This window comes from Xenopus laevis, chromosome 9_10L (genome assembly GCF_017654675.1).
Source record: "Xenopus laevis strain J_2021 chromosome 9_10L, Xenopus_laevis_v10.1, whole genome shotgun sequence".
Taxonomy (NCBI): domain Eukaryota; kingdom Metazoa; phylum Chordata; class Amphibia; order Anura; family Pipidae; genus Xenopus; species Xenopus laevis.
Genome location: NC_054387.1, coordinates 89,715,035 through 89,734,581, shown reverse-complemented (window position 1 = coordinate 89,734,581; position 19,547 = coordinate 89,715,035). Strand labels below are relative to the sequence as shown.

Sequence of the window (19,547 nt, the reverse complement as noted above, 5' to 3'; positions counted from 1 at the left end):
GGATCTTTCCCCGATTTGCCACTAACAACATGGCTATATCGGGGATAATCTGAACGTTCGGCCATATGGTCGGATTACGATACCCCAAGGGCTCCTTCGGTCGGGTAAAAATCAAACCTTCCCGATCGATATCGTGGCCAGATATCGATCGGGAAGACCCGTCGGAAGCCCCCATACACAGGCAGATAAGCTGTCAAATTGGTCTAAACGACCGATATCGGCAGCTTTATCTGCCCGTGTATGGCCACCTTTATTAAACTAGGCTAACCAATGATGTGATTTGCAGCATTTTAGGTCATTGGTCTGTAGATGCTTGGGGGTGCAATTTAGCACATTTCTTTTGAGTGATCTGCCTGGTTGGCCTAGGAGATCAGTGTAACTTGCCTATGTAGTTATATGGCCAGTTGGATTAATGTTCTACTGATGTGGCCTCCCATAGGGGCATATTTATCAAGGGTCGAATTTCGAATTGATAAAACTTCCAGTTCAAAAAGACCAACTGTAATTAAGTCGAATGTTTTTTTTGGTTGAATAGGTCTGTTCAATCGATTAGGTCTGAATTTGGCCGAATTCGAATCGAAGGAATAGCACATTCGATTGAATTAGATTCTAAAACTTCGATTTTTCAAAGTCCACCAATTGACTCCAAATAGGTTCTAGGAGGTCCCCCATAGGCTAAAACAACAATTCAGCAGCTTTTAGATGGTGAATGGTCGCAGTCTAATTTTTAAAGAGACAGTACATGATAAATTTAAAATTCGAATTTTTTAATTTTTTTTCAAATTCAAATTGAATTTGGACTATTCCCTAATCGAAGTACACAAAAAATAGCTCACAATTCTTATTTTTTTCCATTCGAAAATTCACCTCGACCTTTGATAAATCTGCCCTTAATGTCGCCGACTCACTAAAAGTTTGAAAGCTGCAAAGCAGGAAGTTGTGTTCTGTTGTGTTAGACATCCGTTCACTCCAGCCATTATAGATTGCATTTTTGGCTGACTATAATAGAAACATCTATTTTATTTTACACAGCCTATCTATATTCCCAGCTTTTATTTTTACACATAGGCCAATGTATGACGTGCCAAAAGTTCATTCTTGCACAATGCTGGACAGGGAGGTCCTCTTCCTTCATTCCATTGCTAGGCTTTGGTGCTGGACCCTCCCTAGATACTGTAGACGTTGTCTGCTTCCTTTAGACGTTGTCTGCTTCCTGTATATAGAATGATCTCCACTGTACATAAGGGCAAGCAGCGTAATATGGTAACAGGCAAAGACATTGAGTTAAAGTGCAAGGGACAATAATGTTTATTTTACAATTGAAGGCATTTATTAAAACGGAAAGGTTTACCAATGTATCACATGTGTTCAAGTGCTTTTAGTGGTTTTATTACTCTAAAACCGGTTTACCACTTAATCATCTTTTCAAGATTGCTAATCTACAAACAGTAACTCTTCCACAGAAGCATAAAATACTGTCTTATTACAGTCTTTTTTTTTTTTTTTAAATTTGTAGGTTCCACTGGCTGGCTCCATCGAGAGATGACGATAATTATTGCCCTGGCATCTGTCTCTGTGCTGGCAGTTTTAATAGTTATCTTCTTCTTTGGATACAGGATATTTGGAGGTATGTCCTGCTTTGTGTGCAACCTTATATCTGTTTTAGATTTGCATGTGTAGGCCGAGAAGTTTTACTTCACTTCAAATGTTAAAACAGACTGGCAGCGTGCAGATAGGAGAGATCTACATATAACATGAGGTTTACATGAAGACAAAAAGAGAGCAACACAATTATTTTACTTTTGTCTTCCTTCATTTTTCTACATTATACAAGTATACAAACTGGTATCTGCAATGCTTTGGATCTAAATATGTTGTATTTCTTTTTTATGGAGCATCAAATGTATACATAAATATGTAACAGCACATTGACCTTTTTTCATTTGCAGCTGGGCCATGCTTAGGGTGGGAATGGTAATATTTTTTTCACCAAAACACCCTATTTCCCTTCATTTTTAGACCCGAGTTACTATAGAACACAAAAGGTTGGTGGACACATCCAGTGCCCTTATTTTCCAAAATGCTCTTTGATGAGTGATGTAGCTCCAAAAATGGCACAATTTGACAAGATGTTTAGTATTTCACCACAAAAACAATTAATGAGCAATTTTCATTTAACCTAGTACACAATGAATAACAAGAAATATCTTTCAGAAATGGGTTTTAAAAAGAAGACCCAAAATAGTTTGTCAATAGATGGCAAAATACGTACTCTATTTGTATTTACTAAATAGAGTAGACTCATTTACAAAGAGGTTTTAGGTTTAACGTACAGAAAAATTGTGCAACCCTTTATGTTTTTTTGCCCTTAGACCTTCACTTTGGAGGCCACAGTTTTCCATGAGGGTATGTGTAGTAGAATTTTTAGTAGCTCTTAGTATCATAATAGAAGCAGCTGGACATGACTCTTTCAGCCATGTTTTCCTGTGTGAACAATGTCAAAAGAATAATGGTATTTAGAAGTATGCAATTGTATTTCTAAGTTTCAGCTTTTGCATTTTTGGTAGTCATTAGGGTGCTGAATTCATATTCATATTTTAGATGATGCAATTATTGTATTTTATGATTTATTTTAGTAACTTATTAAATAAACTGTAACTTCCTTCTAGGAGACCGTAAGCAAGGTCTTCACAGTATGAATGTGCTGGAGGCTGCCACATCAGAACCATCCCTGGACCTAGACAATCTGAAGTTATTAGAGGTATGCAGATCTGATAGTCTTAAATATAAAACTGAACTGTTGGTGTAAGTGGTGTTTCTTAAAAAAAACACTTGTATAGCCAAGTTACATACTACTTATTATTGCATTACCACTAATGTTGTTTGCTACACCTTCTGACAATTTCATGTTTTATTTGCCTTTTGTATTTGTCTGAACTATTAAGAAATAATGTGTATCCTTGTTAGCTCCCTCTTACATCTTATGTAATGTGTGACCCAGTGACTAATGGGCTGTGGTATGATGGTATTAGGTTGTAAATATCTTATCTATAGCAAGTGGCAAGTGGTTGTTCACCTTCCAACACTTTGTTTCAGATCAGTTGGTTTCAGATAGTTCACCAGAAATAAAGACTTTTTCCAATTACTTTCTATTTTCTATGTGTGACCGTTCTAATATTGAAGTGTAAGTCCTAATTTTTTACCTTTCTAAGGGTCTGGCTACATGGGCAGATTCGAGGAGATTAGTCGCCAGGCAACAAATCTTCTCTTCTTCGCATCGACAATCTAGCCGAACTGCCTTCCCCCTGCCCTCCGTTGGCTAAAATGTAAATCGCCTGGGGGCAGGCACACGGAACGCTTCATTTTCTGAAGTCGCCTGTAATTGCCTCATAAGGAAACTTTGGGTGACTTTGGAAAACGAATCGCCCTGTGTGCCTGCCCCCAGGCGATTTACATTTTAGCCGGGGGGGGACAGGGGGAAGGCAGTCGCCCCGAAGAAGAGGAGATTTGTCGATGGGGTGACTAATCTCCCATGAATCTGCTCATGTGACCAGACCCTAAAGCTGCTCTGGGGTGGGGGTCACCGACTCTCTAAACTGTTCTAAATTGATACATTTAGTTGATACATTTGTTATGTTTGTCCCTGCTGAACAGAATCCCTGAGTTTCATTTGAAGCACCTGTTAGAATTGATAAAATAGTTGCAAATACGCCAGAGACGCTTCTGAGAAATGTATCAACTAAATGTTGCAAATTTGTAACAGTTTAGAGTCTGCACCTGAATTAATGAGCTGCCGGACTCAAACACCTGAGACAGGGAATTTAAATTTAGATTTGCGGAAAAATGTAAAAAATAAAAAATGGAAGTAAATTGAAAAAAGTCTTTATTGCTGGAGAACAAAACAACTCAACTGGAAAAGTGTTTGAAAGGTGAACAACCCCTTTAAGATGGTCATCGACATGCAGATTTTCTTATACAATGAACAATCATTCATTGTAATCTACCGATCTACATTATCTAAAGCTCTACTGAACACAATAGACTGGCTGGGGCTATGTTGAGAACAAAAAAAGGTTGGCCAAGCAATCAGATCAACATTGGTAAATGCATGCCGTCAGAACGAGGATCACATCAGCAAGACAATGCAGTCCTCGCCCCAATGTGATTTTTAAACCCGCCCAGTCTGGACAATTGGTACTTGGAGGGCCCCATACAGTGTTGGACTGGCCCACCAGAATACCAGGAAAACTCCTGGTGGGCCCAGGTGTCAGTGGGCCCTCCTGCTTCTAAACATTTGTAACAATTTCATGTTAATTCCTTAATTCTGTGAGGAAACAATGGGGCCAAATAGATGGAAATAGAGTATATCATGTAAAGAAAAAGTACTAAGAAATTAAAAAGGTTGAATGAGAAATGGAAGAAAATTAGCTTGGCGAATGGGCCCAATGTCTAAGGTTTTCTGGTGGGCCCCTGTCCGACAACCTAGTCCGACACTGGCCCCATACACAGGTCAATAAGCTGCCGAATCAGCAGTTTTTATCCGCCTGTGTATGGCCACCTTAAGCCTTACAAGATACAAACTGCAGAGTAGATTTTAATAAGCATGTGACCATTGCCAAAAATGTAAGCACTTAGGGGGTTGGAGACTACATAACAGCATACAATAGCAATAAGAAAAGACTGCAAAGATGCCAGGCCCTTCTTCCATGCTGCTTTTCAAGAGTTCTAGGGGCATGTTAAACAGATGCTGGTCCTGTGATGTGGAGTGTGCCAAATTTCTTATGCCTGTGGCACTAGTTTGTAATACTTTGTGCAGCTGAGGCTCCACCGTGAGTAAGATGTTACCGTTTTCCATATGCTCAGAAAACTAGGCAAACCCATTGGCAGCTAAAATTGTTTAGTTATTGACTTAACAGGCCTGCCTATATACAGTAACTTTACATTTATGGTAGAGAGGGTTTTAAGGGACCATGTGTCTGTAATGTTGAAAGTAATTGAGAGTTTAACTGCTTCATATATGTTTATCTTTGTGTGAGTAAGCCCTTCCTAATTATGTTAGGTTCTCTTTAGCTAATGGCACAAGAATTGGCTGCAGCTGCTGTGCCCTTGCTTATTTTCTTCACACAAAATGCAGCTTTAAATGACCCCAAATCATTTATTATTGCCCCATTTCTAAGTGCATGATAATGCCAAAATACAGGTTATTCTCATATAAGCATGCTTTCAGATGAGACTTGGCTTTTTTTATTTTATTTTTTTTTTCTATTTTATTCTGCAATATTTTTAAGGCTTACAATTTTTTCATAATTTCCTGCAAGTGTAACTGCTGCCTTCATGATTGTTTTTAATTATATAGTGAACATTTTTGTTTCTAGCTAATAGGAAGGGGTCGCTATGGCTCAGTGTATAAAGGGTCCCTGGATGAGCGTCCTGTGGCTGTGAAAGTCTTCTCCTTCAACAACCGGCCAAATTTTACCAACGAGAGGAGCATTTACCGCACCCCACTGCTGGAGCACGATAACATAGCTCATTTCATTGTTGCAGATGAGCGGATAACCTCGGATGGGCGTTTGGAATACCTATTGGTTATGGAGTATTACGCAAATGTGAGTATTGCTTGATTAAGTGCTGTGCCTGAAGTGTATTGTGTTGTGTCATTAAAAAATGATAACTTACAGAATCCCCTGTGGATTGCTGGATGTTGTTCATAACAACTAGATGGCTTCTCATTGAGCTTCAAACACAAACAAAAAGGAATTGATTTATCTAAGCCCTAGCATGGCGTTTTATCAGTGCATATGTTTTAGTGTATATAATTTAGATTGTAAGCTTGTTATAAACATTAGAGTAGTTTGTTTAATCACTTCTCCTTTCCTTTTCTGATTGATACTCTGCACTCACCCATGTTTCCAAATTTCATTAAAGGACAAGGAAAGTAAAAATTGCTTGGTAGTGCCAAGTGACCCAATAATTATAATAGCTTCCAAATAAATATATTTAACTGTAGCGCACTAATTAAAGTCTTTTTGGCCTGTCCCACTGGGTATACTGTGCCAATAGCCAAACTAAGTTAATCAAAAATAGTCGAAGTGTAGGACGAGATTGAAGCAGTCACTTAGCTGCTTTTATTGAGGAGGTGAAAAATACACACTACATGTTTCGGCTAAGCCCTTTATCAAGTGTGAAGGAACATAAAAGGGATTCTGCTGCAGACCGGTCCTACACCTTGACTAGTTTTGATTAATTATAATACAGTATCGTATCCAATAGCCCAGGCCAGTGCTCCTGTTTGCCACAAATGTCACAGGCCTGGGGTACTTCTTCTTTATGAGGAAATACACTAGTGAACTATCAAGTTGAGGCTCTAAATGGTGATAATTTGGTCACAGCCATAAAGTGGCCATATACAGGATGACCCGGTACTCTGTTTACACCAGCCAAACAGACAGAGCATGTGAGAGTCTGCTAACGGTATGTCTAACTTTCTTCTGTCTCAATCCGTTGTGCAAATGGAGACTCCTCTTTACTTCCTCATCTGCTGATGTACCAAAACATTCCTAATTTCCTAAACAACCAATATCCATGTACATGGATAATGGATGGGATCAGCAGGCCAGCATGCACATACTAATAACTTTTGCATAGTATTATGTATGGCAGTTTTAACTTGTGGTCTTATAGTTTCCATGCTAGTAGAATTCTGCTGCATTGATTGACATGCCCTATTTAGACTTAAGGCAGGCTTTGCAGTGCAAAGTTTCACTGAAAGTTGTGAAGTAAAGAGATTCGGTGCAGTGGTAGTAATTCAACATGCTTAGTAATGCAGTATAGTATCATGCATATATCCTTAAGCAGATGCATTTTATGCTAACATGGTAAAGAATCCTGAAGAAATTTCTATACATAATGATATCACTGTGTGCAGAATATTTTGAGATTGGGTATTATAATTTTTGTTGCAACTCTACAATATATTCAGATAAGAATCATGAAGAACAAATATTCATACATTGATGTTGACATTTTGTCTGATATGGGCAATTTCCATCCCGGTTTCTTTTCTTTAAAAATACCTTCTCAGTGGCTAATTATATTGGCATGCACTAGACATTTAAACAGTTAATTCAATCCTCTAGCCGAGCATAATTAGTAAGTACAGTAAAAATATATTTTTTTTCTAAGGGACATAAAAGACATTTATTTTTTTGGTTCAACTTTATACGTTGTTATAAAGCATGACTCATGCCACCGTGTTATCTTTGGTGTGGGCTTTCTGTGATGGTTTTAATTTCACAGATGGTGTAAGCCATCTGTTACTTACCCTTAGTGATAGTGCCATAGAGGCATCACAAAGAATTATCTTACATGGAAATTTTTCAACTGGCTACCTGCGTAATAAAGAGGTCAGGGACCAGTCGGCTAGATATTGTCTGCACTGATTTGAACAAGAGACTGGAATATGAATAGGAGAGGGCCTGAATAGAAAGATGAGTATAACAATAACTTTGTAGACTTTCAGAGCTTTTGTTGTTTAGATGGGGTCAGTAACCCCCATTTGAAAGTTAGAAAAAGAAGGCAAATAATTAAAAAACTATAAGTAAGAAAAAAATCAAAGCCAATTGAAAAGTTGTTTAGAATTAGCCATTCTATAACATATTAAAAGTTAACTTAAAGGTGAACCATCCCTTTAAGTGATTTTTAATTTATGGACATCTTTTGTTTAATATGCTTGTAAAGTGCATACCTGATATATATACCTATATATATATGTTTTATTTTTCCTTGTGATTGCAGGGATCTCTGTGCAAATATTTAAGTGTTCACAGCAATGATTGGCTTAACTCCTGTCGCTTGGCACATTCTGTAACTAAAGGATTGGCATATATGCACACAGAATTACTGCGGGGAGGTAAGAAGATCTGTACAACTAATTGATAACTGCCAGGGACTAGTTTATTTGTTGCTTCATGCATGTGTTCAGAAATACATGCTTTTATAAAAAGAAATGCTTTATATAGATTTTTATGTTCCTTTGTAATATCATATGTTAAAGGAGAAGTAAAGGTGAAATCACTGGGGGGGTGCCAAATGTTAGGCACCCCCAGTGATTCTAATCACTAATCACTGGGCCCGTTCAGTTTTCAGCGACCAGGATCACCGGCCAGGGGTATCAGGTTAGATATTATAATCACTGGGTGGGGGTCCTCCTGGGCATTCCCTATTATGTCACATTTTCTTCTCCTTTAAGTCTACTAAAAACATTTAAACATTAAATAAACCCAATAGGATTGTCTTGCCACCAATATGGATGCAGCTTATTAAAGATACCTGGTAGCCACTGGGAGCATGGGTTGAGCTCCTTGTCATCTCCATACAGATTGCCGCCCTTGACTTGGGTGTCAAAGCTCCTTCATATAATAATGTAAACTCCAAATAAAAATATAAACTCTTCACACCTATATTTGATTTTATTACCTCTATCTGAATTGCATCTTGTTAATATTCTGCACTGAAATCCATTTTTAAAAGAGCAAACAGATTTTTTAAATTTTAATTTTGAAATTTTGCATGGGGCTAGACATATTGTCAGTTTCCCAGGTTTCCCCAGTAATGTGACTTGTCACTCTTTACTGCTGTACTGCAAGTTGGAGTGATTTTACCCCCTCCCTTCCCTCTTCGACAGCCCAGCTGCAGTCTATCAACAGAACAATGGGTAGCTAACCAGATAGCAGCTATCTGACACCTCTGCTAGGGTCTGGCCACACAGGCGGATTCGGGGAGATTAGTCGCCAGACGACAAATCTCCTTTTCTTTGCGGCGACTAATCTCCCCGATCTGCCTTCTCCTGCCTTCCGCCGACTAAAATGTAAATCGCCTGGGGGCAGGCACACGGAGCACTCAGTTTTCCGAAGTCGCCCGAAGGTTTCCTCTTGAGGCAATTACGGACGGCTTCGGAAAATGAAGCGTTCCGTGTGCCTGCCCCCAGGCAATTTAAATTTTAGCTGGTGGCAGGCAGGGGAAGGCAGGAGAGATTAGTCTCCATGAAAAAGAGGAGATTTGTCGCCTGGCGACTAATCTCCCCGAATCTTCCCATGTGGCTAGACCCCTAAAGTTTGCCCTAGCCTAACCTAATGGTAGCCATGACAATTGCACCAAAGCACCTGCTTTTTCCTGCTTGGGTGCTATTCCCATGCCTACCACCTTTAGCAATGCAAAGATGACCCATGTTGTGGTGTAATACAGTGGGAAGGGGAGAAACAATAGCTGTCTCAAAGCAGTTCCATCCTGAAGTGCTGACTCCATCTCAAAGCTCAGAATCAGGCACAATACACTGAGATGGCTGCCTCCACACCAATATTACAGCTAAAAAAATACATTTGTTTGTTCAAGAATAACATTTTAAATGGTAGAGTGAATTATTATGCAGTTTAATTAGGTAATTCATAAATGACTGTTTTTGTTACAGATCAGTACAAGCCAGCGATATCTCACCGAGACCTTAACAGCCGTAATGTGCTAGTTAAGAGCGATGGCACATGTGTAATCAGCGATTTCGGTCTGTCAATGCGGCTCACAGGGAACAGGCTAGTGAGAACTGGTGATGAAGATAATGCCGCCATCAGTGAGGTAAAGAGATATGACAGTGTCAAATCAAAAACATATATATATATATATATATATATATATATATATATATATATATATATATATATATATATATATATATATATGTATGTATATATATATATATGTGTATATATCTGTAGAACCATTAAAATAACTATTTTTAACATTAAGCCAGGTCATGTTTCTTTGAAAATCTGCCAATGTGTAATGGAATGTATACTATCCAGTAACATTTTCTCTGCAGGTTGGCACGATCCGATATATGGCCCCTGAAGTTTTGGAAGGAGCTGTTAATCTGAGGGACTGTGAGTCTGCACTGAAGCAAGTGGACATGTACGCTCTGGGGCTTATCTACTGGGAGATATTTATGAGATGCACTGACCTCTTCCCAGGCAAGTATGGAGGAGGAAAAATTGTGGTGCTCTGCTGTATGCTATAAATCTAATAAAGTGACTTTGTAGGCCTGGCGAAAATAAGAGGGTTTTGTCGCAGTCTGCTTTCTACACAGACTAGGTGCATTGAGTTCAAATGCATTTCTTTAAAGGGCAACTGGAAACCCTTTAAACATCCTCTTTTATATTGTTTTATTAGTAACAAGGCATAGGGCTTAATGCACATTGTATTCCCTGCACTCCAGAGTACTGTACATGCATTATGTTTGCTTCGAATGAAAGGAGGTATGTTACATGGAGGTACCTAGAATGTAATGTGGACTGGGGAGAGAACAAGGTGCATACATTTGTAAATTTAAGCTACCAGTGGCTAAGGGGAAAGTGCTGCTTTTTATCTAATCTAATAAAATAAAGATATGTATTCATGGGTTTTCTGTTGCTTACATTAATTACAAAGGTTAACCTTTTTTTGTTATGGTTTACTGTTATGAAAGTTAGAACTTACTGTGTTACCTTGTTTCTGCAGTTTGAGCACATTGCAGAAACCGCAAAACACTGTTACATTAGATTGTTTTGTGTAATTTATGCCACAACAAATAATGTCTAATTCTTGCAGTGTTTTAAGAGTTAAAATACACTGACACAACATACTTGTAATTGGAATTAGATTCAATAAGAGGCAGATTTATCAAAATGTGAGATCAGAGCTCATCCCAGAAAGCTTCAAGTCGGAGAGCATTCTCACCAGGGCTGAAGCTGCTGCTTCTGTTGGTATATGTTAGCAAATAATGTATGAAACTGTAACAATTTAAAGAGTCTATAGCTAAGCTGAATGAGCTGCTGCTAGGACAGCTGTAGGAATGATATTAAAGGTACAGTATGTTCACACAACGGGGAATTTGCAACCTCCTGGGCAATGTGCAAAGTGCAAAAAATGGGAGCCCTGCCATTACTGCATGACCTATTTCAGGTCTTACGTGTACCTCCTGGCACTTCGTTCTGCTCTTCACATTTGATTTTACATCTAGTGCTAACAGAAAATGCAGCAAGTATGTGTTAGATGAGCAATAAGAGGTGTGCTCTAGCACTTGTACCCAGGGAAAATTCAATGACACCTACTGTGTGTTTATTTGGGTTTGTATTTTGTGTCCAATGCTTGTGTGTTTGAGCACACCATGAACACAATACTGCAATGGGGTATATAATTGGGAAAATAGCCTACGTGTGCATTGTAGACGCAGGCAAAATTCTACACCTGTGTCAAAAACATATGAAAGTTGCAGACTGCTTCCATTTGTTCCATGTATTGCAGACAGTGTTCCATGTGTTGTAGTCTGTCTGTGTAGTAGTCTGTTGTAGTCTGTGTTCCATGTGTGGGGAACTGTATTCACCAATGCAGTCAATGCACGTTGGCAGTGTGCTTGAACATCCATTCACACTCGTAATGAATATCACATTACTGCCACCTAGTGCCCAAAAGGCACTTATTTATCTATATGGTAAAGGAAGACATATTTTGGCTCTACATTTGCTGCAGAATCATCAGTGCATTCCATCATATGAGATGTTAGAGAGATACATGGCAGGGACGCTGCTGCTTTGCGGCAAGTTGAGAAACTCTTAAACAGGGGCGGTAACTTAAAGAGCTGAAATGACGCTTTTTACATGAGAATTTTGACTCTTCTAGTGCATAAAGAGCGGTTGTGCTTTCTGCACTAGTGATGTGGCCCCTTCGACCCATTCTGATGCGAAAATGATGTAGTTCTGCATCATCTGGACCTCTGAAGTTTATGCTTTGTTTATTTCTGATCTATGATATGCAAAGTGCCACCCGTTCTTATGTCCTGTTTGTCTCTATGAACAATTTTAGATTCATTTAGAAGTAAGGCCAGTGGGTATTTTTGCTGACAGAATTACTGGGATAATTAAACTCCTTTTATTTCTGCAACAACATGCTGACATATGTGTGTGTGTCTGTAGGGGAATCTGTGCCAGAATACCAGATGGTATTTCAGACAGAGGCTGGCAACCACCCTACATTTGAAGATATGCAGGTACTGGTGTCCAGAGAGAAGCAGAGACCCAAATTCCCTGAAGCCTGGAAAGAGAACAGTCTGGTAAGGATGGGTAGAAAAAAAAATCTAGGATTTATTTATTTACATTTTGTGTATCAAAGTATTGTATTTGGGCAATGTCATTAGTGGCTATATGTACAAGTTAGTTTTCTTTATCAGAAAATAGGGAGCAACTCTTTTTGAATTTTTGAAAATGTTCTTATGTTTGAGAGATCCCATGTAGTTATTACCAAACAAACCCTATTTATGTACTTGTTTAATCACCTATTACAAAGCTTCTTGTGGCATGTAGAGAAAAAAAATGCTTTTTTTGATTATTCCCTTACTCTCTTTGTACAAATGTACCTATCTATACCATATGTGGGTAATCATTTGAATAAATCTATTTACAGATCTATTTACGTTGTGGTATTTTGCAAAGCTGAAATGAATGCATTTGTCATAGTATCTTTTTCACTAATCAGGGCAAAGCACACATGTGCACCCACCCTTGCATTTTTGCAGCACAGGTCTTTGCATCCGGCAACACAGTCTTCATGAGGGGTGGGCTGGGTAAGGAATATAAGCTCCACCCATCCCTCTTCCTAATTTGCACTCAGCACTTAAATCTGGTGAGGTGCAGAGAGCATCTATGTCCTCTAGCACTTGCATCCAGGTCATTGTAGAAAGACTTCCCAAGAAAGCTTAGTAGAGTATGGAAAGAACCCCAGTGCAGTTAAAAGATATTATTGCTAGTACCTTTCTTTATATAGTACTGGCATTCCATAACACTTAACAGAGATTACACATTATTAACATTTGTCCAATGCCTCAATGGAGTTTGCAATGTAAGGTCTTTATCACATAGATATCACTAGATAGATATCAGTTTATGAAGATGTTTAACCTGCTTGTATGTTTTGAAAGCTAGAGGAAACCCATCCAAGCAAGCGGAGAACATTAAAACTCCATGCAGATAGTTCTTTGTCTACAATGAAATCTAGGACCCCAGCATGGCAATGTCAAGCAGTGTGCACATTTATGCAAAATGGATGTGTTACGCGCAACTATGCAACCCTGTGTTATTTCGTTCTATGCAGTTTTCTCAAACTTGATATCTTGTATTTTAATTCTGTAATGTGAATATTTTCCCATAGGCTGTGAGGTCATTGAAAGAGACAATTGATGATTGCTGGGATCAGGATGCAGAAGCCAGACTAACTGCACAGTGTGCAGAAGAGAGGATGGCTGAACTCATGATGATTTGGGAACGGAATAAATCTGTGAGCCCAACTATCAACCCTACATCAACAACAGTGCAGAATGAGCGGTATGTATAAGAAAAGGGGCCAATGGCCATGATTAGCTGAAACCACTCTAGTAAAAGGGCTGAAAGGAACAGTTCGGTATAAAAATAAAAACTGGGTAAATAGATAGGCTGTGCAAAATAAAAATGTTTCTAATATAGTTAGTTAGCCAATATAGTCAGTTATAGACAATGTTTAGAAGTGAAATTGGTCTATACGCAGAAACATTACCATGGTCCCTACCATGTTTGGGCAAGAAGATAAAGTAAGCAATATTTACTGCATACACATTTTCATCCAATAATACATGCTTAAATAGGCCTAAATTGCAGGTGATTTCCCACCTGAGAATAGTCGCTCAACAGAAAATCTCTGCAGGAGACATTACTTTAATAGGTAACATAGGGGTAGTCTCAGTTTTGATCTTTCACAAAGTGCTGACAGCTCAAAGAAAGAAGTACTCATAAAATTACCTTTATATGAAGAAGATATGTAATAGTATTCATGTTTTAGGCCCAGAAACATCATCACTGGTGTTTTTAGATGGTTTGCATTACAGTTGGAGATCATTGTCCACAGTTTCAGGGGCTTTTACACCTACTACAAAAACACTGATTCAGAATATGCCCTTTGTGCCTTTAGCCTTTTAATCTATATTTTCACATTTTAGAGTGATAGTGTTGATGTTTAATTGGACTAAAACTTCCTCTAATTTAAAGGTGTTTTTTTTCCCTTTTTTAATGTCTTTAAAGTAACTTGTCACAAAATAGGCGGGTCCCAAAAATTGGGCCATACCCAGATTACTCCTCTTCATCCTACATAGAAGATTCTGTGCACAATACTGACAGCATTGTGAAGAACATATCATCCGAGACCTCAATGTCTAGCACCCCCCTTACAACTGGTGAGAAGAACCGGAACTCCATCAACTACGAGAGACAGCAAGCTCAGGCTCGCCTACCTAGTCCTGAAACCAGCGTCACCAGCTTGTCAACGAACACTACCGCTACCAACACCACCGGGCTCACACCAAGCACTGGAATGACCACCATATCAGAAGGCCAGTACTCAGATGACACCATGCACAGTGTGCAAAATACTGGCCCCACTCCTGTGTGTTTGCATCTGACAGAGGAAGACCTAGAGACCAATAAGCTTGATCCAAAGGAAGTAGATAAGAACCTAAAGGAGAGCTCAGATGAAAATCTTATGGAGCATTCCCTCAAACAGTTTAGTGGGCCTGACCCCTTAAGCAGCACAAGCTCCAACCTGTTTTATCCACTTATCAAACTAGCAGTTGAGTCCAATGGGCAACAGGATTTTAATCAAACAGGAAATGGACAAGCTTGCATTGTCCAGGATGTTCATGCTGCACAACTGTATCCTCTTCCCAAGCAGCAGAATCTTCCCAAAAGACCTACCAGCCTCCCACTAAACACTAAAAACTCTGGCAAAGAATCCAGGCTGAAATTTAGTAGCAAGCACAAATCAAACTTAAAGCATGTTGAGACCGGAGTAGCCAAAATGAACACAGTGACTGCTGCAGAACCACACGTGGTGACGGTGACCACTGCCTCAGTGGGTGGTAGGACAGGCTATGTAAACTCTCAGGGTCCCGCAGCCCAGTTTCCTAACACATCTGCTGTGCAAAGCAGTAATTCAGTGGCCCACAGGGCACAGGAGATGCTACAGAACCAGTTCAGAGGGGAAGACAACCGACTAAATATTAACTCTAGCCCAGATGAAAATGAGCCTCTGCTAAGGCGGGAGCAACAGGCTGGCCAGGATGAATCAGTCTTAGATCGGCTAGTGGATAGGAGGGAACACCCTGCAGAAAATAGCCGTGTGAACTCCAATAACAATAACAATAGCAACCAAGGTGTACTACAAGACACAGCTCCACAAAGTGCTCCTGTAGAGACAAGGCAGCGACAGACAAGGAGAGCTCAGAGACCAAACTCCCTGGATTTATCCAGCTCCAGTATTATGGATAACTGCAGCACACAGTGTAAGTTTCATTCCCCATTGCCCACAAATTCACTTCCTTGATTTTTTCTTGCTTAGACATTTATTTATATACCACATCTCTGAGAATAGTGTTAGGTATCTGTAGTAATTTCACATTATATGATTGAATAATCATATGTGCCATTATCCTTAATACCTATGGCATACGAGAGGGAGCATCAGAAGTCAAAAAATAGTTTTTGAAAAGATTATTTGAGCAATAGTCTGCCGGTGACTACTATTGTGTATCATGCATGGTGCATCATATTGAATAACTGGTGGCAAGTTCACCAGGCAGTTTTGACCACTACTGGTTTTCACCAGATGGCAGTGTTGATCAAATATCCCAATGTTTCATTAACAAGACCCCTCTAAAAACTTTTTAAACATGTTATATTTTTTTTATACATTTTCTCTGAGCCAAAAGTTACTTAGCTTCTGTATTAGCAACAAAGAATACAGATAGTGGCACCATCTTGGCTATGTCTCTTCCCAAATATAGGGCATGAAGGGTGGAAGTGGAAATGATGATATTTGCAGTCCCTGGCTTTAATACAAGGGCTTTTTGAAACAATGCTTTTTAGGCAGAAATTAGCTACTACTCCCTGTTCCCAAGTGCTATATAACTTTAAATAGATTATATACTTTTATAAACCGAATAAAAACAAGGTCTTTAGAGCCAGCATGTGATTTTGGGAAGCTAGCCAATCAGCACTCCCAGAAAACTGATATAAAAAAATAAAGGTAAAGCATGCTAGCACACATTTTCATACCTTTTATTTGAAACAAATCAAGTTTCAATGACATTTGATAAAAACCATAATTTAAGATAAACCTATAGATATTTTCTCAGAACAGTTTTTTTGTTACTCCGTTACAACTTCCATTTATAATGAAACATCACTTATTTTTTTAACACACATAGGACATTTCTCTGGCTGAATATTCTAGCCAGTAAAGAATGCCCAAAAACCACCCTGCCATTTACTGTTTGACGTCTTTGGGCACTGCCTGATACAACCGGTACTGGTAGTTCTTGGTTTTAAAAAATGCATTAGTATAGGGTGTCATGCAGTTCCCATAGATTTGCTGATTCATCTCTGGCTGAAATGTGAAGAAAACACACAATGCGCAATAGCCTGCAAAACTAGTGTTTTTACTTCTATTTATATACCTTTAAATTCACTATAGTAATTAAAATAGCTAACTATGTGCAAAGAATATTTACATTTATACTAATTTAATAAAATAGCCTTCACTTTCAGTATTCCAGCACAAAGAATCCTGTAAAAATGCAGGTACTCCCAAAAGTCTATACAAAGGGTGACAGTAAAAGCCTCTGTACTCCCTTCTATTACCCCTGCTTTCATAGCACACTATATTGAGAAAGTATTACAACTCCTACTGCTTTCCAGAAGATCCAGCTCCGTAAAGGGCACTCCTTGCCTTCCACCATATCTTCAGTTGCATGACAGCATTATGAATGAGCTCTATTAGTTTTGGGGTTAGCAGCAAATCACCCAAAATTGTCTCATTGAAATGTGGTGCTCCATATTATTTATGAGTTAGATTTAATATAGGGATGTTTATATATCATCATTTTAGAATATTCTAGTTATTAAAAAGGTGTTGAGCGTGGCTAACAAACGAGAGATAAGGCATAATAATATTATATAAACAATATGTTATATTTCTCTATTTGTATATGTAAGGCAAGTTCATGATACTATGTTTCTTAAGAAACATTGTTTAAGGGTCAGAATTAGAGAACAGAAAGGAATACATTTAAATTGCAATGACAAATAACTTAAAAACTTTCGTCAGTTTGTTACTTTGTTTCATTATGGATGAAAAATTTTTTTTGGTGGAGGTCACTTTTCTTTTAAACTGTTGGCAGGTGAGTTATTTTACATTCCTGTAAAGTGCTATTTGTCATAGGTCAGAAAGAGACAGAAAATATAAAGAGAATGCAAGACTCTGTAGAAGCAAGACAGCATTTGCGCAGCCTACATTACAAATACAGAAGTTGTAAGAAAAATAATTTCATAGTAATGTGTAATTTGGATTTCATTTTTGTATGATCATAATGGTATGTCATTGAGTCTCAGTGATACATGCTGCTACTTATCTTTTCTTTGTTATGTTTAGGTGAAACTCTTTCAGACAGTCGATCTAGCTCAGGAGACAAGATTAAGAAGAGAGTGAAGACACCATACTCCCTTAAACGGTGGCGCCCTTCTACTTGGGCAATTCCAACCGAACGCCAAGACTGTGAGGTCAACAATAACGGAGGCAGTGAATCGTTCAGTCACTCAAAGTCCAGCACAGCTGTTTACCTTATAGATGGGGGTACTGCCACCTCTACGCTTTCTAAAGAAGCCAAGATGACCTGCTTGTAAATGCTTCAATACATTTACATTTTCTGTGGTTGCTTGAAAGCCTCCAAAACTTGATGTTTTATTTTCTTGCATCATCAAATGAGCAGAAAACAGAGTTTGTATCATCAATTCTTTGTAAAGGACTTGCTTCAAATCTTGTGGTTCTGGAATCGCTACCAGCACCTTGTTGGCACCCCTAGAGAAGTTACATAGATTTCAGCTATGCAGAGTAAACAAGAAAAAAAGCTTATGCTTCCATGTTTTTTTTTCCTTCATCATTTACAATGCAGATTCATTTTTGGAACCATTCTGCACCTTGTAACATATTACTGAGCAAATGTTAAGTTTCGCGGACACACACACATCTATTTGTGTGAGTGTGTATGTATATGTAATGTCATAATGATAAGCAAAACAGAAAAAAACACTAATTGGATGTTTGTTTGTTTGTTTGTTTGAAGCAAGAAATGAAAAGATATTGTTGACCAGTTTGGTCTCTAAAATGCTCCAGAAACTGCCAGACAGGATAACCTTCAGCAAAATCTTGTGAACGGAATTCTATTTGCCAGGTGTCCTGTTCAAATGTTGGTGTGTTGAAGCTGCACTTGTGTAAGGAGAGAAAAAAAAATTCCTGCCTTTTCTTTTAGTAGATAAAAATATATATATATCTTTGCACTTTTAGGTAAAAGCACTGCGGGTCACATTTATGATTGCTGCCTCCCTGACTTTTTTCCATTCTCTGTTTTTGACCCCTGAACTGCAAATATGTTCCCTCCATAGCTTGCAAACTGTATGTAAATGGAGTTAAAATCATACCAGCCAATGAAGCACATGGCTAGAGCATTTCTCTCCAAAGGAAAACACAATTACTTTGAATGCAGGGCTTATCATCCTTGTATAGCACAGTTTGATTTTGTGCAGAAATATTCCTTCTGTACCCATCTCTACTTTGGTCCACTTGCAGTTGGACTGACTATCTGCAGTAGTAATTGGATGAAAGTGTTTGGGTTGGTACAGTCACATTGTAAAGTATGGGAAATTTCAGAAGGGCCTGAGGGAGTCTGTTTGGGCATCTCTGTATCTGGCATGCCAGGGACTATTTTGAATCTTAGTCTATACCAGACTCACATGACATCCATTAACGTCAACTTAAAATAACAGATACAAATGTCCCAAAAGTGTGATCCAACATGCCCAGTCAACAGCATGGGCTTTTGCATCTCATTTTGTATTACAGTCAGTCTGACTTTAGTGGGTCCAAAGCCTACATGGGCAAGCCCTTTGGAGAAGCTGCCTCTGCTAAGTTTTCCACAGACTGCATTAACAGCAGCACCCACAGTTTAGTAAATATTAACAGCAGCACCCACAGTTTCAGTAAATATAAGGTGCTTTAGTTATTTTTCTATTTGGAGTATTCATCAGCTATGGCAACCTATACATCAAGGAATGTGTTCTATATACACGATAAGGTATGCAATCATACTATTTAACCGCAAATATATCCAAGATCACTGCTGTTAACCCTTTGTGTAACAGTCACGGATGTATTTTCCCCATGAGTTTAAATCTAACTCAATAACGTAGAATCTATGTAAATTGACTTTGGTACTTCCATGTCAGTCCCCTAGATTTCAAGGTCTGTGGCACAAAAAGGGGTTAATACATTATGTTTATTTGGCCTTAAAAGGTTGAGTTGCTGGATGTAAACTCTTAAAGGGATACTGTCATAGGAAAAAAATTTTTTTTCAAAATGAATCAGTTAATAGTGCTGATCCAGCAGAA

General features: G+C 38.6%; 1 protein-coding gene across 1 annotated transcript in view; it reads left to right on the top strand.

The window, feature by feature from the left end:
• bmpr2.L (bone morphogenetic protein receptor type II L homeolog) overlaps positions 1–19,547 on the top strand; it is a 92,678-nt gene extending 73,131 nt beyond the window's left edge. Inside the window, exons 4-13 of the mRNA XM_018236169.2 lie at positions 1,517–1,627; positions 2,670–2,761; positions 5,376–5,606; positions 7,795–7,909; positions 9,467–9,627; positions 9,872–10,019; positions 12,000–12,136; positions 13,231–13,403; positions 14,133–15,388; positions 17,536–19,547. Coding sequence (XP_018091658.1) covers positions 1,517–1,627; positions 2,670–2,761; positions 5,376–5,606; positions 7,795–7,909; positions 9,467–9,627; positions 9,872–10,019; positions 12,000–12,136; positions 13,231–13,403; positions 14,133–15,388; positions 17,536–17,786 — 2,675 coding nt within the window. The 3' untranslated portion in view covers positions 17,787–19,547. The remainder of the gene's footprint in view (positions 1–1,516; positions 1,628–2,669; positions 2,762–5,375; positions 5,607–7,794; positions 7,910–9,466; positions 9,628–9,871; positions 10,020–11,999; positions 12,137–13,230; positions 13,404–14,132; positions 15,389–17,535) is intronic.